Consider the following 27,162-nt stretch of genomic DNA (forward strand, 5'->3'; position numbering starts at 1 on the left):
TTACACACAAATTTACAGGAACACACACAAACGGAAAAAACCACACAGTGCTAAACACCCATACAAACTGCTAAACACTGAGTGATCTGTTATCTGCTGTTTCCCCGCTTACAATCAGCTTTGGGAAAAACAGTGGAAAAAGGGCTAATGAGAAATAAAACCACCTTAGATTAACTCAATAAGGAATATTTTTTTTTATTAAAAGCAAATCAGTTTATCTTTACATACGGCAAATTATATAAAAGAATGAATAAAACCAACAAACTAATTTATTTAAAAAATTTAATAAATAAGTAGAAGAAAATGCTTTTGTTTCCTGTCAGAAAAGTAGCACATCCTTTCAAAGGTGCTTTAGCAACTCACACTCTTCAACAACTAATAGACTTGTGGCACCATTAGCGGAGTGAGTGCGAGTCAGCTGCAGGTTTCAGACAATGCAGGTTCTCTCCTCAAGCTGCACATATAAAATATCCTGTTAATCTTGGACCTTATTGACTATCAAGATTTTAAGTTAATGACCCATTGTTTATAGATTTTCATAAAGTTTTGACACTATAAACCACAGCTTTATTTCTGATATATTGAAATTTCTCAACACAGCTCCAGGGGTCTGGAGGTTGTGGGTTCGATTCCCACTCCGGGTGACTGTCTGTGAGGAGTTGGTGTGTTCTCCCCGTGTTCGCGTGGGTTTCCTCCGGGTGCTCCGGTTTCCTCCCACAGTCCAAAAACACACGTTGACGTTGCAGGTGGATTGGCGACTCAAAAGTGTCTGTAGGTGTGAGTGTGTGAGTGAATGCGTGTGTGTTGCCCTGTGAAGGACTTGCGCCCCCTTCAGGGTGTATTCCTGCCTTGCGCCCAATGATTCCAGGTAGGCTCTGGACCCACCGTGACCCTGAACTGGATAAGCGGTTACAGACAATGAATGAATGAATGAATGAATGAAATTTCTCATTTTAGGAGCGGAAGTGTCTATAATATCAACAGTTCAATTAAGCTGCAATGGGATGTCTCAGAGATTTTGTAAGAGGTATTCATCAAGGTTACCCAATAGCCCCATTAATGATTATTCGGTCTACGTTCTTGCATTGAACAAAGCTCCTTTAAGGGAATTAGTATTGGTGATGGAGATTAAAATCCCTCAACTACATGAAAAAAGTTAGGTAATAAATATGAAATTTTAGGTAATAAATATGAAATTGCTTTCGTTGTCCATAGTTTCTTCAATTTTTCAGGTTTATGTCTCAATTTAAACAAATGTGAGGTTTTATCTTTAAAGGATAATTACATAAATTCAATTGCTGATGTTCCTGCTAAGAAACATATTTCATATTTAAGTATTGTTGTGAACAAAGTGAACAAAACTATTCAGATGTTATAAAAAAATGGTTAGGCGTCTGTCTATAGCTACTAGAGTTGCAAAGGGGTGGAAAATTTCGATAACTTGCCAGTAACTTTCCATGGGAACTTTAACTTGGGAACTTTGGAAATATTCCAAAATATAAACTTTCCATGGAAATTTTGGGAACTTTGGGAATTTATTGGATTTAATGGGAAATATTGGATAATTTAAAGATACTATGTGATACACTATCATCAATGTACTCAATGACAAGAAAGCATAACAATACAAATAACAATTATGATACATACAGCGCCCTCCATAATTATTGGCACCCCTAGTTAAAATGTGTTAAAATCATTAAAATATATATTTTTTTTATTGCAGAAACATAATCTCACTCAGGACAACATTAGGAAAAAAAAGCAATCTTCAGCTCAAGTGAAAAAAAAAAGAAAGAAAAAATCCTGACTAAGAAATAATTATTTCCCATAAAATGACCTGTTCCACAATCATTGGCACCCTTAACTATTTCTTGCAAATAAATGTATTTGAACCATTTATGTAATTTCTACTGTAGTGCATAAAGTGTATCAAAGTATCTAGGAACCTTTAATTACTTCCTGTTTCCCTCGGGTTTCCCCACAAAAAATAGCCACTCACCTGCAGATGCACTTATCTACAGCAATCATCAAAAGGTTCAAAACAGATGGAACTGTGACGAACAAGCCTGGAAGAAGACGCAAGTGTATCTTGCACCACGCACAGTGAAAAAGATGGTAAGAGAAGTAAAAAGTTCTCCAAAGCTCACTGTAAGGGAATTGAAGCAAATGGTAGCATCTTGGGGTTACGAGGTCTCCCAAACAATCATCAGGCGCTATCTACATGCCGACAAGCTGTTTGGGAGGCTGCACGGAGATAGCCTTTTTGGAGTTATAAGCGTGAACGGGTGGAGTTTGCCAAGCAGTACTGGGATTTTAACTGGGACTGTGTGCTTTGGTCAGATGAGACCAATTTTTTTGGCAACAAACACTCTAAGTGGGTCTGGGGTAACCCCAAGGATGAGTACGCAGAAAAACACCTCATGCCCACTGTTAAGTATGGGGGAGGTTTGGTGCTGCTGTGGGCCTGTTTCTCCTCCAAAAGACCTGGGAACATTGTAAGGATACATGTAATCATGAATTCTGAAATATCAGGACATTTTGAATCAGTATCTGGTGGCCTCTGCCCGAAAGCTGAAGATGAGTTGTCACTGGGTCTTTCAGCAATATAACAATCCTAAAAATGTGGCCAAATCTACTAAAAAATGGTTCACAAGGCATAAAATCAAGCTCCTCTCATGGCCATCAGAGGAGAATGCATAGGAGAAGACCCAGGACTCTGGACGTCTGGACGTTAGAGAGGTTGTGCAAAGAGGAATGGTTGAAGATCCCTCTTTCTGTATTCTCCCATCTTGTGAAGAGTTGTAGGAGAAGACTAAGTGCTGTCTTTTTTGGCAAAAGGAGTTTGTACAAAATGCTAACACCAGGGGTGCCAATAATTGTGGCACACATGATTTCATTCAAAAGATTTACAAACCGGATTCCAAAAAAATTGGGACACATTGTGTCACAAATTGTGAATAAAAACTGACTGCAATAATATGGAGATGGCAAATGTCAATATTTTATTCGTAATAGAACATAGATGACAGATCAAATGTTTAATCTGAGTAAATGTAACATTTTAAAGGAAAAATATGTTCATTCAAAATTTCACAACAAATGTTGTGTCACAACAAGTGTCAACAAATCACAAAAAAGCAATAAGTGGCTGGAAAAAGGAAATTGAGCATATAACGAACAGCTGGAAGACAAATTAACACTAATTAGGTCAATTGACAACATGATTGGGTATAAAAAGAGCTTCTCAGAGTGTCTCAGAGAGTCTGAAGCCAAGATGGTAAGAGGATCACCAATTCCACCATTGTTGCGCAGAAAGGTGAACCAGAATGGTGTTACCCAGCGTAAAATAGCAAAGACTTTTAAGTTATCATCATCAACCGTGTATAACATCATCAAACGATTCAGAGAATCTGGAACAATTGCTGTGCGTAAGGGTCAAGGTCGTAAAACTCTACTGGATGCTCGTGATCTCCGGGCCCTTAAACGTTACTGCACTTCAAACAGGAATGCCACTGTCAAGGAAATAACAGAATGGGCTCAGGAATACTTCCAGAAAGCATTGTCAGTGAACACAATCCACCGTGCCATCCACCGTTGCCAGCTGAAACTCTACAGTGCAAAGAGGAAGCCATTTCTAAGCAAGCTCCACAAGCTCAAACGTTTGCACTGGGCCAGGGGTCTTTTAAAATGGAGTGTGGCAAAATGGAAGACTGTTCTGTGGTCAGATGAGTCACGATTTGAAGTTCTTTATGAGGACAAGGATAACCCAAGTTGTTATCAACGCTCCGTTCAGAAGCCTGCATCACTGATGGTATGGGGTTGCATGAGTGCTTGTGGCATGGGCAGCTTGCATGTCTGGAAAGGCACCATTAATGCAGAGAACTATGTTCAGGTTCTAGAACAACATATGCTCCCATCTAGACGTCATCTCTTTCAGAGAAGACCCTGCATTTTTCAACAAGATAATGCCTGACCACATTCTGCAGCAATCACAACATCATGGCTACGTAGGAGAAGGATCCGGGTACTGAAATGACAGCCTGCAGTCCAGATCTTTCACCTATAGAGAACATTTGGCGCATCATAAAAACAAAAAAAGCCCAAGACGATTGAAAAGTTAGAGGCCTGTATTAGACATGAATGGGGGAGCATTCCTATTTCTAAACTTGAGAAACTGGTCTCCTCTGTCCCCAGATGTCTGTTAAGTGTTGTAAGAAGAAGGGGGGATGCCACACAGTGGTAAAAAATGACCTTGTCCCAACTTTTTGGGGATATGTTGACACCATGAAATTTTGAAACAACATATTTTTCCCTTAAAATGATACATTCTCTCATTTTAAACTGATTTGTCTTCTATTCTGAATAAAATATTAGATAGTGTCCTAACTTTTTTGGAATCCAGTTTGTATTTCTGTGATTTGTGATATGTGACTTTTTTTTCCAACCAAATAAAGGCACTTGAATTAAAGCTTAGATTTTTCTCTTCTTTTGCATTGTTGTCCTATATTATTTTATTTTAAAAAATTATTAGAACACTTAACACTTAACCAGGTGTGCCAATAATTATGGAGGGTGCTGTAGTTGGCTTCTTCCTGAACCTCTGTATCCTCCATGTTCAAATAAATAATAAGTATTAATTCTTGATTTATTAATTCTCTAGATAGATAGCCTATGCTAGCCTTGATAAGCTAACATCTTGCTAGCCTTGGTAAACTAGTCTCTTAAATGTATTTTCTCATTAAGTGTGAGCAGTAAGCAACTGTGAGATTACACCTTGATTTAATAGTTGCTTAAATATTTCAATGCTATTACTGTCAATAAAAATAAGAACCTTGTAGAAACTTACCTGACATTAGGTAGTCCTTTGGTCCAAATGTGTGCTTTCAGTAGTGATGAGTGTCTTGATTCTAGAAATCATCTGGACATATGCTGTACATGTGATGGAGGAATGAACAGTGCAGGGGGTGTGGTCTCAATAGCCCTTCAGTGTGTAATGTGCCATGTTTCTGGGATTGAGGAGCAGTTTTGCTATTGTATCCACTGGGTTAAATTTAAATCTATTATATATATGTACCCTGATAGCAAGGAGACGGCAGACCACTGTTGGACCACTGAGGGCAAAGTTGGAGGTCCACTAGTGTTTTGCACAGCATTTTCTGGGCGGACCACTGGTAATTAAACAGAATTTTAGACAAAATGCCACCATTCAGCACTTTTCCACTCAGAGTCCAATTTACATTTTTTTCCTTCATTAGGTTCTTTTTGTTATTCTTTATAAATAAGATTAGCAAATAATTTTAATCTAGCACAGCAACATGTCTGAAACCAAAAAAATCCTAACAAGCAGTGTGAATATTTAATTACTAACTCCGTTACTAATTATTCAATCAATATTTAGTGCGGTGGTGTTCCTTACCTCTAACAGGTAATGGTTCAAAGTAATGGTTCAATTAGGATAATTCACTCTTTTTACATAAAAAATACAACATTTTAAATTTTCACCCCTTTATTACTTTTGAAAGACTGACTGTCGATTCATCCTTTGGCTTATAGACCCCAGCCAGGATGAGGAGCCCCAAATATGCATCTAAATGTGTTTTATTTAACGTTACACTCATATAGTGCTTTTCTAGAAACCCAAGGACGCTTAACAATCAACACCCAACATTCAATCCACACACACTCTGGTGAGAAGCAGCAGCCAAACGTGCAGCGTACTCTCAACCAGGAACAACCGTCTACTTGGAGGACTGCATCGGGCACTAGGGTTTCACCTAGGATAGAGCGCCAATCCATATCTGGGCACACACACATTCACTCACACATACAGACATTCTTTAACATACACAGTCATTCATTCACACACCAGGACAGTTACGAGAGAAGCCAATTCACCTAAACTCCATGTTTTTGGACTGTGGGAGGAAACCAGAGACCCCGGAGAATTTGTCATTCATTCATTGTCTGTAACCGCTTATCCAGTTCAGGGCTGCGTTGGGTTCGGAGCCTACTCGGAATCACTGGGTGCAAGGTGGGAACAAACCCTGGAGGGAGCGCCAGTCTTTCACAAGGCGACACACACACACACACATGTTCAAACCTATGCACACTTGAGTCATCAATCCACCTACCAACGTGTGTTTTTGGACCATGGGAGGAAACCGGAACACCTGGAGGAAACCCACGAAGACACAGGGAGAACACACCACACTCCTCACAGACAGTCACCCAGAGGAAACCCACGCAGACACAGGGAGAACACACCACACCACTCACAGACAGTCACACGGAGGAAACCCACGCAGACACAGGGAGAACACACCACACTACTCACAGACAGTCACCCGGAGGAAACCCACACAGACACTGGGAGAACACACCACACTCCTCACAGACAGTCACCCGGAGGAAACCCACGCAGACACAGGGAGAACACACCACACTACTCACAGACAGTCACCCGGAGGAAACCCACGCAGACACAGGGAGAACACACCACACTACTCACAGACATTCACACGGAGGAAACCCACGCAGACACATGGAGAACACACCACACTACTCACAGACAGTCACCCGGAGGAAACCCACACAGACACTGGGAGAACACACCACACTCCTCACAGACAGTCACCCGGAGGAAACCCACGCAGACACAGGGAGAACACACCACACTACTCACAGACAGTCACCCGGAGGAAACCCACGCAGACACAGGGAGAACACACCACACTACTCACAGACAGTCACACGGAGGAAACCCACGCAGACACATGGAGAACACACCACACTACTCACAGACAGTCACCCGGAGGAAACCCACACAGACACTGGGAGAACACACCACACTCCTCACAGACGTTCACCCAGAGGAAACCCATGCAGACACAGAGAAAACACACCACACTCCTCACAGACAGTCACCCAGAGGAAACCCACGCAGACACAGAGAAAACACACCACACTCCTCACAGACATTCACCCGGAGGAAACCCACCCAGACACAGGGAGAGCACACCACACTCCTCACAAACAGTCACCCGGAGGAAACCCACCCAGACACAGGGAGAGCACACCACACTCCTCACAGACAGTCACCTGGAGTGGGATTCGAACACACAACATCCAGGTTCCTAGAGCTGTGACAGAGACATGACCTGCTGCACCACAGTGCTGCCCCAATATCAGAAACATTAGAATCAGAATTTAGCTCAAGATAGTTTTTGTCTTCAGACACATCCTCCTCTATTTCACTGTCATGATCAGCGATGACTCCCAGAGCCTCCTTGACTGTCATCATTTTGCAAGTTTCATACTGAAAAAAATACTTTTAACTACTTTTCCTAGATCTTCAAACTTTAAAATGGGTCAATTTGACCCACAACATAACAGGAGGGTTAAATGTGATTGACGATGTGTTCGCCCCGTGTCTACGCGGGTTTTCTCCGGGTGCTCCGGCTTCCTACCTTGTTCCAAAAACACACGGTGTATTGGAGCCTCAAAAAGTGTGTGTGTGTTTGTGTGAAAGACATCTCTGTTTATTGAACTGATTTCTGTGTCACAGAGGGACAAGACCCAGAGCAGCACCTTCAGTGTCGGCCCTCGCTGCTCCAACTCACCTGTGTCTAATTCCAGTGCAGCTGCTTCTCTCGTCTCGTCTAATTCTGTCCCAGTATCTGCAGCCTCCACTGCTCCTGTGGTTCCGTCCCATCTGGTCCCGTGGACCCGGCTGGTCCTGCCCCTGAACGTCCGTCCTCCTGATTCCTGGTTAGACCTGTCCCTCAAATTTCACCCAGACTGGGCTCAGTGCCTCATTATGTCAGTGTCCCCGTCTCCATCCTCATTCCTGTCTCTGTTTATGTTGCCGTCACTGGCCCAATCCCTGTCCTTTTCTTTGCCTAGTCTCCTGTCCTGTGTCCAGTGTCTGAGGCTCTGCTGTGCTTTATTCATGTTGCACTTTTACACAGAGTCTGCCTCACACTGTGATTGCTTTCTCTTCACTGTAAAGTGCATCACCAGCATTAAGATTGTTATGGGTAACACTTTAAATTACAGCCCGATAATTACTGGGTACAGATTATGTACCTGTTCAGTAAGCCGTAAGATAAAATAAGTACTGAATAAGTAAAGGGTATGATACAGAAATATCTGATTTTTACTGAGTCTCTTATAAACACTTTATAAATGAGGAAGAAGAGCAGAAAAGAAACACACATTTCTTCATTAGTCCGCTGTGTTCAGATAATGCCCCAATACATATAGATAACAGTGTAATATATCTGAAGTGTGTGATGATGATGACTGTGGTAAATCACGTCCTGAACCTAATGAGCACAAACCACAGTGAAACTCTGCTAGTGTCTGACTCAGCCAGTCACTCACACACACACATCTGTGCGCAGACTCACACAGCTACTACACCTACCAGTGTGTGAGTTCTGACTGTGGGAGGATAGAGGAAAACTCAGAGGAAACCCAGATACAGGGAGAACACACACTTAAATAAAATCTCAAATGTAATTGGATTTAAACTATCATTTCCCTCACAACACACACACAGTCCACTGAATAGTACAGAATTTATTAATTCATCTGTGTTCATAAGGAGAGCATGGAGTATTTACCTCAGAGGAAAAAATGGACAGAATTGCGTCACACTAAGACAAGATCGAGCTGTATAAGTTACACACTACTGCTCCCTACCGTCAGCTTCAGCAATTACACCCGGCAAAGAGTGAACGGTCAGTTACAGACGTTGTTGGAAGCAGGAGAAAGTAGGAAGCAGTTTACGATGTTATTTGAAAAATAATAATAATAATAAAAAATAAAAAACAGTGTTTAATTTTCAAAAAGACCCTGAATCCCAGCAGTGACCCGCGGTGAGAGTAAACCCTCCACTTCAGGCTTCGTAGCGCTGCACACTTCTCTGACACTGAGCTCAGACACAGAGGAGGAGACTGTCCCCGAGAGAAAAGGACTCTCTCCATAAAAGCACGGTTTAAATCTGATAAAGTAATAAATAAACAACACACCGTCTGTAAACAGGAGACTTCACTGATCCTGAGGGAACTGAAATGTTACAGGAGCCTTGCACACAGTGGTTTGGATAAAGACACATGGACAAAATTCCGCTAGAGGGCGCCATAAACACCTGCACACTCCTGTCAGGATAAAGACACATGGACAAAATTCCGCTAGAGGGCGCCATAAACACCTGCACACTCCTGTCAGGATAAAGACACATGGACAAAATTCCGCTAGAGGGCGCCATACACACCTGCACACTCCTGTCAGGATAAAGACACACGAACACAGTGCCACAGTCCCTGCCACACAGTGGCCGAGTGGGAGTATTTACAGCAGCGCCATGTGAACTGGAAGGTCGCTGGTTCGCGCCACGATCGGCAGGAGGCCCCCTGAGTTGGGGGTGGCTGGGGGTATCCGTTCATTACGGTTCATTCAACACGGGATCCTTAAACGTAAAGAAATAATTCGTTTGAATTCCCCCATCAAAATGGAGGGAAACCCAGAGCCACGTATTGGAGCATCATGGGACCAAACACAGGTAAGTGCTACTCTGCGTCTACACACCTGTCCAACATTCCTCTAGGTGGCGCGATGGCTGAGTGGTTAGAGCAACGCGCCGTGAACCGGAAGGTTGCCGGCTCGAGTCCTGCTGGGGAGCCTTCACCGCAACAACACGGGCTTCTAGGGGGTGGCTGGGGGTATCCGTCCATTACGTTGCAGTGTACGGTTCTCCACGGTTTCATTCAATACGGGATCCTTAAACGTAAAGAAATAATTCGTTTGAATTCCCCCATCAAAATGGAGGGAAACCCAGAGCCACGTATTGGAGCATCATGGGACCAAACACAGGTAAGTGCTACTCTGCATCTACACACCTGTCCAACATTCCTCTAGGCGGCGCGATGGCTGAGTGGTTAGAGCAACGCGCCGTGAACCGGAAGGTTGCCGGCTCGGGTCCTGCTGGGGAGCCTTCACCGCAACAACATGGCGCCACAACACGGCTTCTAGGGGGTGGGGGTATCCGTCCATTACCGTTCAGTGTACGGTTCTCCACGGTTTCATTCAACACGGGATCCTTAAACGTAAAGAAATAGTTCGTTTGAATTAATTCGTTTGAAGTGCTACTCTACTGCCTCCTATAGACGCTCTTGGGTACTACAACAGGATCACACCTGCATTAGGGATAATTTCTACGCTGAGGGTGTGTGTGTTACCTGACACTGCACACGATGACATCAGCATGGAGAAATGTTTTCACTGGAGGATTACATATATCAGCCACAACATTAAAACCACTGCCTGATAAACCTCACACACAACCTTGTGGCCTTTTTAGTGCTTGTCCCCAGTCATTTAAAATTGATTTGGTGGCTTTCTCTTTCTCTTGTGTTTTTTATGTTCATTTATTTACATTTTTATTGTTGTTCAGGAAACCAACATTCAGCCTCCTCCTCCTCCTCCTCCCTGAATACGAACATTTCAGCTTCAGATGGAAGTAAAGTTATTGCTCCAGTGTTCTCCCAGAATACAATCAGAACTCTGAACATCTGTAACTACTTTGGTAAGTTGAAAGAGTTGTGGATTGTTCTTTTTTATTCTAATAACAATGTGTGCAGGAACAAGACTCGCTCTCACACTGCTGTGTAATATTCCACCTCTTCAGGTTCAGAGGCACAGAGACCTGAGGTCAGACCGTCTGCTTCACAAAGCACCAAGAGGAAGCAGAAAGAGAATCAGAACAAGGACACGGTGCACTGGTTTGACCTGGTGTGGCGTGTCCTCTCTGTGGTGGCCAGCGTAATTAGAAAAGCTTGTCCAGTGAAAGGGAAGAGAAGGAGACGGAGGAACCGGCGCAGTCGAGGACGCATCTCCCCGGGGAAGAAGGCTTTGATGCAGTCTGTTGGGGAGCACAGTGTCTCTCTGGATTTGTCCCTTGTCTCTGAGGACATCAGTAAAGACCCGTCTGTCCCTGAGGACATCAGTAAAGACCCGTCTGTCCCTGATGACATCAGTAAAGACCCGTCTGTCTCTGAGGACATCAGTAAAGACCCGTCTGTCCCTGAGGACATCAGTAAAGACCCGTCTGTCCCTGAGGACATCAGTAAAGACCCGTCTGTCCCTGAGGACATCAGTAAAGACCTGTCTGTCCCTGAGGACATCAGTAAGGACCTGTCTGTCTCTGAGAACATCAGTAAAGACCTGTCTGTCTCTGAGAACATCAGTAAGGACCTGTCTGTCTCTGGGTCTGCCCCTCAGTTCTCAGCCAGACTGCCCTCAGTGCCTCATTCTGTCAATGTGCCTGTTGTTCTCTTTGTTCCTCACTCTGTTATCTTTGTTCCAGTCCCTGTCTTCATCCCAGTCCCTGTCTAGTCTCGTCCTGTGCTCTGTCCAGTGTCCAGTGCCCTTTGCATCCTTCTGTTCAGTCTCCTGTCTTTCTGCTGTTCCCAGGACAAGAGTCACACAAGACACAAGGCAAAATATTTCTCTGAATTTGCACACTCTCGAATATGCGTTCCTCATTTTCCTTTTCTGTAAAGTGTGTGTTTCTCTGTGTGTGTGTGTGTGTGTTTCTCTGTGTGTGTGTGTGTGTTGAGAACACTGTGCCAAACAGGCCTCATTTTCTCAGGAGTAATCTCTGGACTGTGTAAACGGGTCGGTGCTGGTTTAAATGCAGCATTGTGTCTGAGAAGGAACCAAGAAAACAGAACTGGACCAGAGTCATTTTTACAACACGTCTCTCTAATCTACTCTTTTATTTATTTAAATTACCACTTTTAAAACTATAGACTGCTTTTTCCTCTGTGTATAAAACAAATAAAATGTAAAAATCTATTGATGATTTCTGTTTTCATAAATCTATATAAAAATATAATTAAAAAGAAACATTCAAACCCAATAGTGACGGTGTGTTATTGTCCTCTCTGAGCACTACGTCCACATTTGTAACTAAGGTCCGGTATAAAGTCTGGAAGCTTGTAATCCTCTGTAGAAGTCTGTAATATTTCTGAAAGCCCGTGTTCAGAAATCTGAAGAAGTCAACAGGAGCGGCTCTGATTCCTGGATCAGTGACTCGACACAAAGTCCAAACAGACGAAGTAAACCCTCCACTTCAGGCTTCGTAGTGCTGCACACTTCTCTGACACTGAGCTCAGACACAGAGGAGGAGACTGTCCCCGAGAGAAAAGGACTCTCTCCATAAAAGCACGGTTTAAATCTGATAAAGTAATAAATAAACAACACACCGTCTGTAAACAGGAGACTTCACTGATCCATGGCCAAGTGGTTAGAGCAGGGAAATGGACTGGAGTCTCAGCGGCAGGAGACTAACCTGAGAGGCACATAAGCACAAGTTGCATAACGATGGCTCATTCCAAAGCTATGGGTGTGGTCTACGGGCCTCAGACAAATTCAGAGACAAAAAATGAAGAACTCCTTATTCAGTGAAACACAAGGCGAAGTGGCTGAGTGGTTAGAGCAACGCGCCATGAACTGGAAGGTCGCCGGCTCGAGCCCTGCTGGGGAGCATTCACCGCCACAACACGGGCTTTGTGTCACGGTAGTGGTGTAGTGAGGAATAGATGTCAAAGCTCCAGAAGGTTAATAACCGCAACACGGTTGTCTTCCAAAGCACAACAAAAAATGGTTCAATTCTGTTTGAAATTTCCATTTGAAAATGGTCCATAAAATGGAGGACTCTGTGAGAGGCGCACAAAGCCAACTCTTTGGAGCAACATGGATCCTAACACAGGTAAGTGCTACTACTGCACCCACTGCCTCCTAAAGTCGCTCTGAGGTACTACAGGAGGAATTCGCACTAGGGCTCATTACTACCGCTGAGAGGAGTGTGGACGGGCGTAACCTGACACTACTTCACACAGCACACACCATCAACACTCACTGGAGCGCCACATACACCAGCCACAACATTAAAACCACTGACAGCTGAAGGAAGTAACACACTGTGATTTACCTCAGTCCTCCACCAGGGCTTTATCAGTGTCCTTCACTTCAGCTGTGACTTGTTTTAATCTTGTGCCATTTTTAGTGCTTTACCCCGTCATTAAAGACATTTTTGAACGTTTTATGATTAATTTATTCATTTTCTTCAGGAAACCAACACTCAGCCTCCTCCTCCTCCTCCCTGAATACGAACATTTCAGCTTCAGATGGAAGTAAAGTTATTGCTCCAGTGTTTCTCCCAGAATACAATCAGAACTCTGAACATCTGTAGCTACTCTGGTAAGTTGAAAGAGTTGTGGATTGTTCTTTTTTATTCTAATAACAATGTGTGCAGGAACAAGACTCGCTCTCACACTGCTGTGTAATATTCCACCTCTTCAGGTTCAGAGGCACAGAGACCTGAGGTCAGACCGTCTGCTTCACAAAGCACCAAGAGGAAGCAGAAAGAGAATCAGAACAAGGACACGGTGCACTGGTTTGACCTGGTGTGGCGTGTCCTCTCTGTGGTGGCCAGCGTAATTAGAAAAGCTTGTCCAGTGAAAGGGAAGAGAAGGAGAAAGAGGAACCGGCGCAGTCGAGGACACATCTCCCCGGGGAAGAAGGCTTTGATGCAGTCTGGTGGGGAGCACAGTGTCTCTCTGGATTTGTCCCCTGTCTCTGATGACATCAGTAAAGACCCGTCTGTCTCTGAGGACATCAGTAAAGACCCGTCTGTCCCTGAGGACATCAGTAAAGACCCGTCTGTCTCTGAGGACATCAGTAAAGACCCGTCTGTCCCTGAGGACATCAGTAAAGACCCGTCTGTCCCTGAGGACATCAGTAAAGACCTGTCTGTCTCTGAGAACATCAGTAAGGACCTGTCTGTCTCTGGGTCTGCCCCTCAGTTCTCAGCCAGACTGCCCTCGGTGCCTCATTCTGTCAATGTGCCTGTTGTTCTCTTTGTTCCTCACTCTGTTATCTTTGTTCCAGTCCCTGTCTTCATCCCAGTCCCTGTCTAGTCTCGTCCTGTGCTCTGTCCAGTGTCCAGTGCCCTTTGCATCCTTCTGTTCAGTCTCCTGTCTTTCTGCTGTTCCCAGGACAAGAGTCACACAAGACACAAGGCAAAATATTTCTCTCTGAATTTGCACACTCTCGAATATGCGTTCCTCATTTTCCTTTTCTGTAAAGAGTGTGTGTTTCTGTGTGTGTGTGTGTGTGTGTGTGTGTGTGTGTGTGTGTGTGTGTTGAGAACACTGTGCCAAACAAGCCTCATTTTCTCAGGAGTAATCTCTGGACTGTGTAAACGGGCCGGTGCTGGTTTAAATGCAGCATTGTGTCTGAGAAGGAACCAAGAAAACAGAACTGGACCAGAGTCATTTTTACAACACGTCTCTCTAATCTACTCTTTTATTTATTTAAATTACCACTTTTAAAACTATAGACTGCTTTTTCCTCTGTGTATAAAACAAATAAAATGTAAAAATCTATTGATGATTTCTGTTTTCATAAATCTATATAAAAATATAATTAAAAAGAAACATTCAAACCCAATAGTGACGGTGTGTTATTGTCCTCTCTGAGCACTACGTCCACATTTGTAACTAAGGTCCGGTATAAAGTCTGGAAGCTTGTAATCCTCTGTAGAAGTCTGTAATATTTCTGAAAGCCCGTGTTCAGAAATCTGAAGAAGTCAACAGGAGCGGCTCTGATTCCTGGATCAGTGACTCGACACAAAGTCCAAACAGACGAAGTAAACCCTCCACTTCAGGCTTCGTAGCGCTGCACACTTCTCTGACACTGAGCTCAGACACAGAGGAGGAGACTGTCCCCGAGAGAAAAGGACTCTCTCCATAAAAGCACGGTTTAAATCTGATAAAGTAATAAATAAACAACACACCGTCTGTAAACAGGAGACTTCACTGATCCATGGCCAAGTGGTTAGAGCAGGGAAATGGACTGGAGTCTCAGCGGCAGGAGACTAACCTGAGAGGCACATAAGCACAAGTTGCATAACGATGGCTCATTCCAAAGCTATGGGTGTGGTCTACGGGCCTCAGACAAATTCAGAGACAAAAAATGAAGAACTCCTTATTCAGTGAAACACAAGGCGAAGTGGCTGAGTGGTTAGAGCAACGCGCCATGAACTGGAAGGTCGCCGGCTCGAGCCCTGCTGGGGAGCATTCACCGCCACAACACGGGCTTTGTGTCACGGTAGTGGTGTAGTGAGGAATAGATGTCAAAGCTCCAGAAGGTTAATAACCGCAACACGGTTGTCTTCCAAAGCACAACAAAAAATGGTTCAATTCTGTTTGAAATTTCCATTTGAAAATGGTCCATAAAATGGAGGACTCTGTGAGAGGCGCACAAAGCCAACTCTTTGGAGCAACATGCATCCTAACACAGGTAAGTGCTACTACTGCACCCACTGCCTCCTAAAGTCGCTCTGAGGTACTACAGGAGGAATTCGCACTAGGGCTCATTACTACCGCTGAGAGGAGTGTGGACGGGTGTAACCTGACACTACTTCACACAGCACACACCATCAACACTCACTGGAGCGCCACATACACCAGCCACAACATTAAAACCACTGACAGCTGAAGGAAGTAACACACTGTGATTTACCTCAGTCCTCCACCAGGGCTTTATCAGTGTCCTTCACTTCAGCTGTGACTTGTTTTAATCTTGTGCCATTTTTAGTGCTTTACCCCGTCATTAAAGACATTTTTGAACGTTTTATGATTAATTTATTCATTTTCTTCAGGAAACCAACACTCAGCCTCCTCCTCCTCCTCCCTGAATACGAACATTTCAGCTTCAGATGGAAGTAAAGTTATTGCTCCAGTGTTTCTCCCAGAATACAATCAGAACTCTGAACATCTGTAGCTACTCTGGTAAGTTGAAAGAGTTGTGGATTGTTCTTTTTTATTCTAATAACAATGTGTGCAGGAACAAGACTCGCTCTCACACTGCTGTGTAATATTCCACCTCTTCAGGTTCAGAGGCACAGAGACCTGAGGTCAGACCGTCTGCTTCACAAAGCACCAAGAGGAAGCAGAAAGAGAATCAGAACAAGGACACGGTGCACTGGTTTGACCTGGTGTGGCGTGTCCTCTCTGTGGTGGCCAGCGTAATTAGAAAAGCTTGTCCAGTGAAAGGGAAGAGAAGGAGAAAGAGGAACCGGCGCAGTCGAGGACACATCTCCCCGGGGAAGAAGGCTTTGATGCAGTCTGTTGGGGAGCACAGTGTCTCTCTGGATTTGTCCCCTGTCTCTGATGACATCAGTAAAGACCCGTCTGTCTCTGAGGACATCAGTAAAGACCCGTCTGTCCCTGAGGACATCAGTAAAGACCCGTCTGTCTCTGAGGACATCAGTAAAGACCCGTCTGTCTCTGGGGAGATCAGTAAAGACCCGTCTGTCCCTGAGGACATCAGTAAAGACCTGTCTGTCCCTGAGGACATCAGTAAAGACCTGTCTGTCCCTGAGGACATCAGTAAGGACCTGTCTGTCTCTGGGTCTGCCCCTCAGTTCTCAGCCAGACTGCCCTCAGTGCCTCATTCTGTCAATGTGCCTGTTGTTCTCTTTGTTCCTCACTCTGTTATCTTTGTTCCAGTCCCTGTCTTCATCCCAGTCCCTGTCTAGTCTCGTCCTGTGCTCTGTCCAGTGTCCAGTGCCCTTTGCATCCTTCTGTTCAGTCTCCTGTCTTTCTGCTGTTCCCAGGACGAGAGTCACACAAGACACAAGGCAAAATATTTCTCTCTGAATTTGCACACTCTCGAATATGCGTTCCTCATTTTCCTTTCTGTAAAGAGTGTGTGTTTCTGTGTGTGTGTGTGTGTGTGTGTGTGTGTGTGTGTGTGTGTGTGTGTGTGTTGAGAACACTGTGCCAAACAGGCCTCATTTTCTCAGGAGTAATCTCTGGACTGTGTAAACGGGTCGGTGCTGGTTTAAATGCAGCATTGTGTCTGAGAAGGAACCAAGAAAACAGAACTGGACCAGAGTCATTTTTACAACACGTCTCTCTAATCTACTCTTTTATTTATTTAAATTACCACTTTTAAAACTATAGACTGCTTTTTCCTCTGTGTATAAAACAAATAAAATGTAAAAATCTATTGATGATTTCTGTTTTCATAAATCTATATAAAAAATCTAATTAAAAAGAAACATTCAAACCCAATAGTGACGGTGTGTTATTGTCCTCTCTGAGCACCACGTCCACATTTGTAACTAAGGTCCGGTATAAAGTCTGGAAGCTTGTAATCCTCTGTAGAAGTCTGTAATATTTCTGAAAGCCCGTGTTCAGAAATCTGAAGAAGTCAACAGGAGCGGCTCTGATTCCTGGATCAGTGACTCGACACAAAGTCCAAACAGACGAAGTAAACCCTCCACTTCAGGCTTCGTAGCGCTGCACACTTCTTTGCAGTGATGGGAATTTCTGGCTCTTTTGGCCCGGCTCTTCTTTCGGCTCCTAAATGGCTCTTTGTTTTACCACTTATTTCCACTGGTACAGAACAATATTACCTACATTTTACATGACTATATGGACAAAATATTATTGTTCAATATTAAAAATAATAAACAGTGTTGCAATGGCCAATTGTTTTTATGACTGTCTTGTAATAACTCACTGACTGCACTCTCACATTCAATTGTATAAATAACTGGATTTTTATTTAAACACCTTAATAAAAAATCACTTGTAAACTCTGAAATATAGCCAATGGAGCCCAAAAGGTAGATATTACAAAATAGCTTATTAAATTAAATAATCATACATCTGAGTAACATTTAAATCCCCTCTCCTCTACAATTGAAAAGGGTTGGAAATCTTGTGCAATCATTATGGACAACTTTTCATCAATTTTGTCTCGTCTTGCTGGCATCAATGTCACAAAATGGTTTATGGAGCTCCGTGTTGCTGTTCCTTGACATGTACCTGATGGTGCAGGTGTTGGAACAGGTGTTGGCATGCTAGCCTGCTTTCTTCCAGATGAACTGGTGGATGAATCGTTGTCAAATGTCTATGAAGATTGTTAGTGGAGCCTGCTCGAAAAGATATTTTGGTCTTGCAAATGAGACATTCTGCCGTTGCGTTATCATGATTTTTAAAGTGCAGCCGAATATTGCTTCCCTTCGCTGATCGGTACCTTTGCTTGTTGTTCTCTGATTGGTTGAATGACAAGCCTTTAGAAAAAAATGGCTCTGTCTTAGACGGGAACCGGCTCTCATCGTTCTCTTACAAGAGCCGGCTCTTTGAACGGAAAAAGTCTCTTAGACGGAGCACCCGGAGGAAACCCATGTGGACACGGGGAGAACACACCAACTCCCCACAGGTAACTGCAGATGTGGCATATTTAATGCAATGACTATTCTTAGCCCTGAATGTTGTGAATAAAGTAGCCCTGATGACAAGTATGTGTTGTCCAGTGGATCTTTCTGAGCACATGTCAGTTCAAACTAACCTGTATGTCACTCAAGCAGAGAATAATTTCCAGCTTGTCACTGTTTAACTGATGAAAGTTTTTATGGCAACCATCATATTCATGTGCTCTAAAAAATATCCTCATGTTGAGGTTAATGGTGCTCTTGTGCACAAATGAGACACTCAAACTTTTCGTCTCAAATGAGTGTCAACAAATTCAGCTGGATTCTGGCCAAACTGCATCAGAGTAACAACATGCTCATGCAAGAAATAAAACGTCCAGTATAACCATAAGCACCATAGTTCATTTTGTCTAAACATATATTAAGCCGATGTAACCCTTCTAACTAATTAGCATTAATAATATTAATAAGTTTGTTTATTTGAATGTCTCCTGTGTTTTTACATATTTGATAAGTTCTGGTCTCTGGTTATATATTTTACCTGTTTTTATTTCATTTTATTGAGTCTCATGATTGGAACTCTCTAGTGGTTGGTCAAGGAAAGTGGGGGCGGGGTCAGAAAGGGAGGAGACGAGAGAGTGCGGGAAAAAAAGTTCTCAGTTGTTCCAGTGGTCTATTGAACAACTATAGATTTTTCAGTTGTGTTGTCAGCTCGACATCACACTAAACTGTAACTGTGCTGTTGTAAAAGCTGTGGAATGATGGTGATATTTTATCTCATGCTCTTTATTTCCGAAGGTTTATAAGCGACTCTCATTTAGGTGCTTGCTAACCTAAACCAGGATAGCACTAAGTCTAGGGACTAGCGAAGCTCGGATTTGTTTGGTCAGTAAAACCAAGCCGTATCCTGTCCAACACTCCACAACAACCAGCTATCTAGTAGTTTTAGTAGTTACTTTTTGTTTATTAGAACTACTGTGGAAGTAGTTCGTATCACACTTCCACAGTCTTCGTGGAAGCCTGAACTGTTAGCTAAGCCGCTCCAAGCTACCGACCCCACTGCTCCGTGCCGAGCTATCACTGCCGCCGAGAGGGAGAGGAAGGGAGAGAGAGAGAGAACAGCTGACAGCGTGAGGCTCAGTACATGTTGAGGTACAATTTTCTGTTAAATTTGTTTGCTCGTAAGAGTGAAGAGGCCAGTGTTTTATATTTTTTGGGCCACAACGCACACTAGCAACGACTCGGGCCTGCAACGAGAACTAGTTTAACGCCGGCTTAGGGTGTGTGTGTGTGTGTGTGGGCCCATCACATGGTTTAAGATTAAAAGTTTGGATTTCTTACTATTTGTTTCTATAATAATCAGAGATTTCGGTTTATTATAAAGATAGAGACATGGTAATTTAATTTAAGTATTTGATTTTTCTCAAGAAAAAAAAGGTGATTTAAAATTTTGTAAAATATATGCATTTACCTGTTTTATGTAAAATCCATATTTTGTTCTCATCCTTGATTCATATCTCTTAGTTTGGAGTGTATTGAATCGAAACTATTTGCATCCTGTTGTCTTTGAGTTTGTCTTCTATGTTATTCAGAGAAAGGGGACTAGTGCAAATACAGCCCGCTTTCTATTTGGAGGCACCGTCAGAGTATATTTAAAAGTTCCAAGTGGTAAAATATTAATAGCCGTCTAACCTAAACTTAGTTAACCCAGGGCGCTCTATCAGGTGATGTTAGAAAGTGAGGAAGTTCATTATTACCTGGTGTAAGAGCGTTACACCATGATTAAAAATAAACAGTGCCTTTCAAAAGTATTTACCCCCTTGGTATTTTTCATGTTTTGCTACCTCACAACCTGTAATTAAAATAGATGATTTGAGGGATTCCATCATTTCATTTACAGGACATGCCTATAACATTGAACATTACATTTTCTTTTTATTGTGAAGCAAACAACAAATAGGACAATATTTACATTTACAGGTTTCCCCTTTAAACCACTCGAGAGTTGCTTTAGCAGAATGCTTTGGGTCATTGTCCTCTTGGAAGGACCTCCATCTCAGTCTCAAATCACTGACAAACATATTCCACATATTCTGTCATAGCACATGCTATGTTCACAGGGCCATTACAAAAAAATTCCACAGTAAAATTTCTTCATATTAAGGAAATCAATAGTTATATTGTGTCTTTAGTGAGCCTTTCAGACTTTTGAGACACTTTGAAAATAAAGAGATAATATCCGCGGAAGGAAGCTAAACGTGTATTTTTTCCACGGTATGGAAGTTGTGTTCCTATTTTGCCATCTAGCGGCGACGGAATGCAACGAGTGCAGCATTTAAGGTGAAAGAGAAAATCCAAATGAATCGATTGCTCATCCTTGGTGTCCCGGATGTTTACTCTGAACTTTTTGTAACTCGTATTTTGGTAACTGAATTTCGTCTACTGAATTTGAGCAACTTCAAAATATATTGTTTGAATTTTTTTGAGCTTGAAATTTTTTATATGAATTTATTAACTTTGAATAATGACGGTGAAAATGTGTTCTTGAAAATGTATTCATTCATTATCGGTAACCGCTTATCCAGTGCAGGGTCACGGTGGGTCCAGAGCCTACCTGGAATCATTGGGCGCAAGGTGGGAATACACCCTGGAGGGGGCGCCAGTCCTTCACAGGGCAACACACACACATTCACTCACTCACACCTACGGACACTTTTGAGTCACCAATCCACCTACCAACGTGTGTTTTTGGACTGTGGGAGGAAACCGGAGCACCCGGAGGAAACCCACGCAGACACAGGGAAAACACAACAGCTCCTCACAGACAGTCACCCGGGAGCAGACATCGAACCCACAACCTCCAGGTCCCTGGAGCTGTGTGACTGTGACACTACCTGCTGTGCCGCCCAAATACAATTCAGATTAAAGAATTTAAATACAGGTTGTAATGTAACAAAATAGGTAAAAAGCCAAGGGGGTGAATGCTTTCGCAAGGCACTGTAGGAAGATATTGTTTTTAAACAGGATCAGTCAATGAATCCAGAGAAGAAAAGTTATAAAACATGGACACTGGCAAATTTGGCTGGGTGTGTGTGTGACTTTGAGGTGTACTGAGAAAGATGATGTTAGGACAGAATTGACCGTGGATGTAAAGTGATGAAATCACTGGAAGAAAAGCACTTCTGACCTTATTTGATAGCCTCCTTACATCTGTGCCATACTGCTGTGCCACCCTCTTGAAAATTCACAAGTTTTATTCAAGAGCAATCATATTCAGATGCATCATTTCAGTGCAAAAACAATTCAGTGCAACAATGTCACGCCCTCTTCCTGTTTTCCCTATCTATCATGTGCTCTATCGGCACATGGCTCTGTCTGTTGTGGTCCTCCCATTGTCTCCTCCCATGTCCCGTCTTTGTTCCGCCTCCTTGTCCTTAAACCTCATTATCTGTTTCAGGTGTGTCTCGTTTGTATGTTGTATTTAAGCTCCCTTGTGTCACTTCCGTTTATCGATCATTGGTTTTGCTATGTTCCTAGTCATGTCGTGTTGTTTCTTTCCCCTCTCCTAGTCAAGTCGTTTTGTTTCCTTTTCTTTCCATGTCATGTCTTTTTGTTTCCTAGTCATGTTCCTTACTTCGGTCTGTCTGTCTCTGTTGTTTTCCTCGTTTCATTTCATATGTCTTGTTGTTTCCGTAGTTGCCAGTCTTTGTTTTGTTATATCTTTTGTTTAAATAAAATACTGTGTTTTAGCAAGTGCGTCCGCCTCCGTCAGTCCGCCCCGCGAACCGTGACAAACAAATTCAAAGGTGGAAATATTTCAAAGTCTGATGAGACAGATTTGCTTCCATAGATACTCCACACTTCTTGGGAACTCTGCAGCTCCTTTAGGGTTACCTTTGTTCTCTGTGCTGCCTCTGATTAATGCCCTTCTTGCTAGTCTGAGAGGATTGGTGGGTAGCCCTCTCTTGACAGGTTTGTTGTGGTACAGTATTCTTTCCATTTGATGATAATGGATTTGACGGTGCTCTGGGGGATCATCAAAGGTTTTGATATTTTTTATAACCCAATCCTGACTTGTACTTCTCAACAACTTTGACCCTGACATGTCTGGGGTGGAAACATTAGTGATGGAAATGGTGTGTGTGTGTATACTGACACATCATGTGACACTTAGATTGCACACAGGTGGACTTCATTTCACTAAGCATGTGACCTTTGAAGGTAATAGGTTGCACCAGAACTTTTTAGGGGCTTCATACATATGCACATGCCAATGTTCAGTTTTTTATTCCCCCAAAAAATGTTTTCCTCATTTTACTTCACCAACTTAAGACAATTTTGTATAGCTGCATCAAATACAATTCATTCATTCATTATCTGTAACCGCTTATCCAATTCAGGGTCGCGGTGGGTCCAGAGCCTACCTGGAATCATTGTGCGTAAGGTGGGAATACACCCTGGAGGGGGCGCCAGTCCTTCACAGGGCAACACAGACACACACCCATTCACTCACACCTACGGACACTTTTGAGTCGCCAATCCACCTACCAACGTGTGTTTTTGGACTGTGGGAGGAAACCGGAGCACCTGGAGGAAACCCACGCAGACACGGGGAGAACACACCAACTCCTCACAGACAGTCACCCGGAGCGGGAATCGAATCCACAACCTCCAGGTCCCTGGAGCTGTGTGACTGTGACACTACCTGCTGTGCCGCCCAAATACAATTCAGATTAAAGAATTTAAATACAGGTTGTAATGTAACAAAATAGGTAAAAAGCCAAGGGGGTGAATGCTTTCGCAAGGCACTGTAGGAAGATATTGTTTTTAAACAGGATCAGTCAATGAATCCAGAGAAGAAAAGTTATAAAACATGGACACTGGCAAATTTGGCTGGGTGTGTGTGTGACTTTGAGGTGTACTGAGAAAGATGATGTTAGGACAGAATTGACCGTGGATGTAAAGTGATGAAATCACTGGAAGAAAAGCACTTCTGACCTTATTTGATAGCCTCCTTACATCTGTGCCATGGTATAAAATCATGTAATGCTGTTGCAGCATAAAATCCAGAGAGAGCAATATCCAGCACCAAGGACTGAGGCTGAGCTCCAGTGCAGACAGTCTGGCTTCATTGTGACTTGTGGTGGAAATTTAAACGAGCGGTCACTGTTCTGTTAAACATCCACACTCCCACATCCTTCACTGAGATCACATGAAAAGAGAAGGATGAGACTTAATAGATGTCACAGACATAAATGCACACGTTCTGTACCGCAAGCAGTTTCGGAAAGACACAATAACTTTGAAGGGCTTACATTGTTCTGTAGTTACAGGTTCAGTGAAGGCCAAGACTAGTTCTACCTGTCAGGCTGAGATACCATTTTAAAAACCATACATTCTAAGTGAGCAGTGCAATGTACAACAAAACCCTTTGCCAAGTGCATATGCCAAATGCAAAATAAAAGTGCACAGGAAGCAAAATTGAGCTGTGCCTCAGATACACGAGAAAAGACAATGAATCAAAGAGTACTACATGAAAAATTGAAATGACACAGTCAGTTACAAAAGGCTCAGCAGTTTCTCAGAGAAACCACCTCAGAAATTACCTAAGCCCATAAGCCTAAAACAGTCTCAACGCAATTCTGTTTAATTAATGGTTTATAACTTATTCATATCAATAAATCTGCCAGTTTGCAAGGAATTCATTGTGTGTGTGAGAAGGACCACTTCATGGTTACCAGCATATGTTGTAATTTGGATGCTTACTACTCAATATCAGACCAACACAAACAGGCAGAAACCAGCTTTGGCTGACATGAATCATATGAAATTTTCAGCATTGAATATATTAAATACAACATTAAGCCTCAATCAAAAAAAGTATATTACATTTTAAGTTTATTTATATAGTCCAAAAATCCCAATGTTCAACAAAGTTCTTTACAATAAAACAAATAAAGAAACACGTTGGTTTTGAAAAATGTGCAAAGCCCAACCCCACCATTTTATAGATGAATACAAGATAAAGTGTTGGTGGGAGCGAGTTTGTCCAACAAGGAAATTATGTGAGATTGTGGGGTACATAAGAAGTTTGGGTGTGGTCCTACTTCCAAAATTGTTACTCAAAATGCTCCAAAATTATGCTACTTGAATATCCACAAAAATCCACAAAACAGACTATGAAAGGAGTCATATTAGTTCTCACAAAATAAATAAATAAATACAATTAATTTTAGCTACCTCCATATTCCACATTTTTATTCCAGAAAAATATGTTTGAAAATACGTTTTTCAATTTTGATTTACAAGAATAGATCTTGTAGATTCTACGGTAGATAGAGATAAAGCATACCAATACAGGAGGGAGCCATATCGAGCTAAATCAATGACATAAGTATATGAATCTGATTTTTAAATATCTTTATTATATTTGTCTGAATATTTTGTATGGAATGATAAACTTGAAAATTTGAAGTGGTGAAATAGTAAGATTGGACAAATACACACTAAATAAAAAAATCAGATTCCAAAAATTCAGAGTAAAAAAAATATATAGATTTTAAAAATACAGACCCATTTATTAAAGTCTAAAAAATTCAGTTCACATAAAAAAAAAAGTGATGAATGGGTCTGAGAGTAGAACTAGGACACACTTCGCCTCGTCTCTTTGTGTAGATAATTAAGAATCTAACACTATTCACGCCATGTTTAGCCAAGCTCTGCTCAATATTACTATGTTTTACTGGACTCTCAGACAGAAATGTTTTAAAAGTTATTGAGCTTTTATCATAATCTCTTATTTATGTGTGGAGGTATTTCTGTGAAACATGCCTTTCTGACAGAAAGTCAGCTCATTTGTCCGTATACAGCACTGGACACAGACTGTTACAGCCTTTCTGATCTGTTCACCACAGCTTTTCTCTTTAAATTTACACAAAAACAGTCGAGATCTCCAAGCAATTAAAGCCACCAGAGAGTGAGTGGGTTGATCAATATTTTAATGAGACTATGAATCTCCATTACAAACAGCACTGCTCTTGAATTTAAACAAATTGTCTACAAATGCCCTGTTCATTTATCAAGTTATTTTGGTTAATTAAATGTTAAGGTGCTTGCGTTTAATGACGCGTCACCATTTCAGCTCCTGACATGATCATGAGGTTTCTTGTGTAAACGGACTGAGTGTCATACGGTATCTTCAGTTTTGTTGTTTTGAACACAGGCATTTCATGATCATTTCATAATTTCATGGTGGCGCAGCAGGTAGTGTTGCAGTTACACAACTCCAGGGACCTGGATGTTGTGGGTTAAAGTCCTGCTCCGGTTGACTGTCTGTGAGGATTTCTCCTCATGTCCGAATGGGTTCTCTCCCACGGTTCAAAACAACACACGTTGGTAGGTGGATTGGCAACTCAAAAAAGTGTCCATAGGAGAGTGTGTGTGTCACCCTGTGAAGGACTGGCACCCCCTCCAGGGTGGATTCCTGCCTTGCACCCAGTGATTCTGGGTAGGTTCCGGACCACCGTGACCCTGAACTGGATAAACAGTTACAGACAATGAATGAATGAATGAATATGTTACAGGACTTAGGTAACCTGCCATTTATGTAGAAATATGAAAAAATATATTTTTCAAATAGGAAATTATCTGTTTTTTAAATAACCAATATATGTGGACTAGGCTGTGGCCTTTAACAAATAATATAAAATACAGTACAATCTAGTTCCATAATTAAAGGTAATGAACATATACCTTGAGGTCACAAATATGTTTCACTATTCACAAATGAATGCAACTCAATCTGTGTCTCACAGTACGCAATTTGTACAAATACAGTTACATTAATAAATACGTGTTTTTGGTTTTCATAGATATATCACAATTTTATGTGAAAATATGAGAATTAAAATAATGTGAATTTAAAATTTATTTGTAAAATGTAGAATCTGCGTTTGTGGATCAAGTCACTTGCGTGTTTTCCGTGACGTGCATTTGTTCATTTCCTCTTGCGGGTTTTTTGATTTTGAGACTTTCCTCTCGCTTTTCACCCGATCCAAATACAACAATGCATGTTATTATTATCCATGTTTTTTGGACTGTGGGAGGAAACCAGAGACCCTGGAGGAAACCGACGCAAACACGGGGAGAAATGCTTATATGTGGGTATATCTTCCAGGAGACTCTGCTATCATCAAAGTGTACACAAGCATGGTGTTCTGCTCATTCACAGACCAAATCGGGCAGTAGCCCAAACCTGGTAGTGACAGAGATAGGAAAATGAGACTTTGCCATTGCTGCCTTCGAATTACCTTTGTTTAAAACGCTTAAAAGGGTAATAAAAGGAAAGCAAGGAAATAAACAGCAATTTGGGTTTGCTGTGCAGTGAGATGCAGGGTTGCCACGTCTGAAAAGTCCCTTCTTAAGGATGGTGAAACCCCACACAACAACACATCTCACTACACACCAAGTCCATATACACATATAACAAACACAAATACTCAAACCCCAAAAATTAAAAAACTATTCCCCAAAATAACCCCAGAAAAACAGAAAGGACAGCCACTAAGCATGCTGGGAGCTCACCCATGAGCTCCTTCCATAATTGGCACTACCACAATACTGTACTTAAGTATAATTGTGTTTAGTATATCACCGATACGTACATGAAAAGTAAACTGAAAGCATACTCTTATTTCCAGAGTACACTAAGAGCAAATGTCAATAAACTTCTTATTTGTAAGAGAGTGTATTCCACTGTGGATTCTTAATTGGTAAAACAGTTTAAATTGGTGATGACTAATTTGGGGAGAAATTTAGTTTAAATTAACAAACAAACTTTGCATGTTGGGCTGCGTTCTGAGATT

At 42.2% G+C, this 27,162-nt stretch overlaps 1 protein-coding gene across 1 annotated transcript; it reads left to right on the forward strand.

The window, feature by feature from the left end:
* Positions 1-9,779: 9,779 nt before the first annotated feature.
* On the forward strand, positions 9,780-11,400 carry LOC136677907 (serine-rich adhesin for platelets-like). The gene is made up of 3 exons (XM_066655609.1): positions 9,780-9,879; positions 10,460-10,591; positions 10,694-11,400. The coding sequence occupies exons 1-3, from the start codon at positions 9,864-9,866 to the stop codon at positions 11,398-11,400; spliced, it is 855 nt and encodes a 284-aa protein (XP_066511706.1). The 5' UTR covers positions 9,780-9,863.
* Positions 11,401-27,162: the final 15,762 nt, after the last annotated feature.

The sequence above is a fragment of the Hoplias malabaricus genome, chromosome Y (assembly GCF_029633855.1).
Source record: "Hoplias malabaricus isolate fHopMal1 chromosome Y, fHopMal1.hap1, whole genome shotgun sequence".
Classification (NCBI taxonomy): domain Eukaryota; kingdom Metazoa; phylum Chordata; class Actinopteri; order Characiformes; family Erythrinidae; genus Hoplias; species Hoplias malabaricus.

What these genes read in the sequence shown, in the direction of transcription:
- LOC136677907 (XM_066655609.1), top strand. An exon ending in GAACATCTGTAACTACTTTG is followed by an intron (nt 10,592 to 10,693) that starts GTAAGTTGAAAG and finishes CCACCTCTTCAG; the next exon opens with GTTCAGAGGCACAGAGACCT.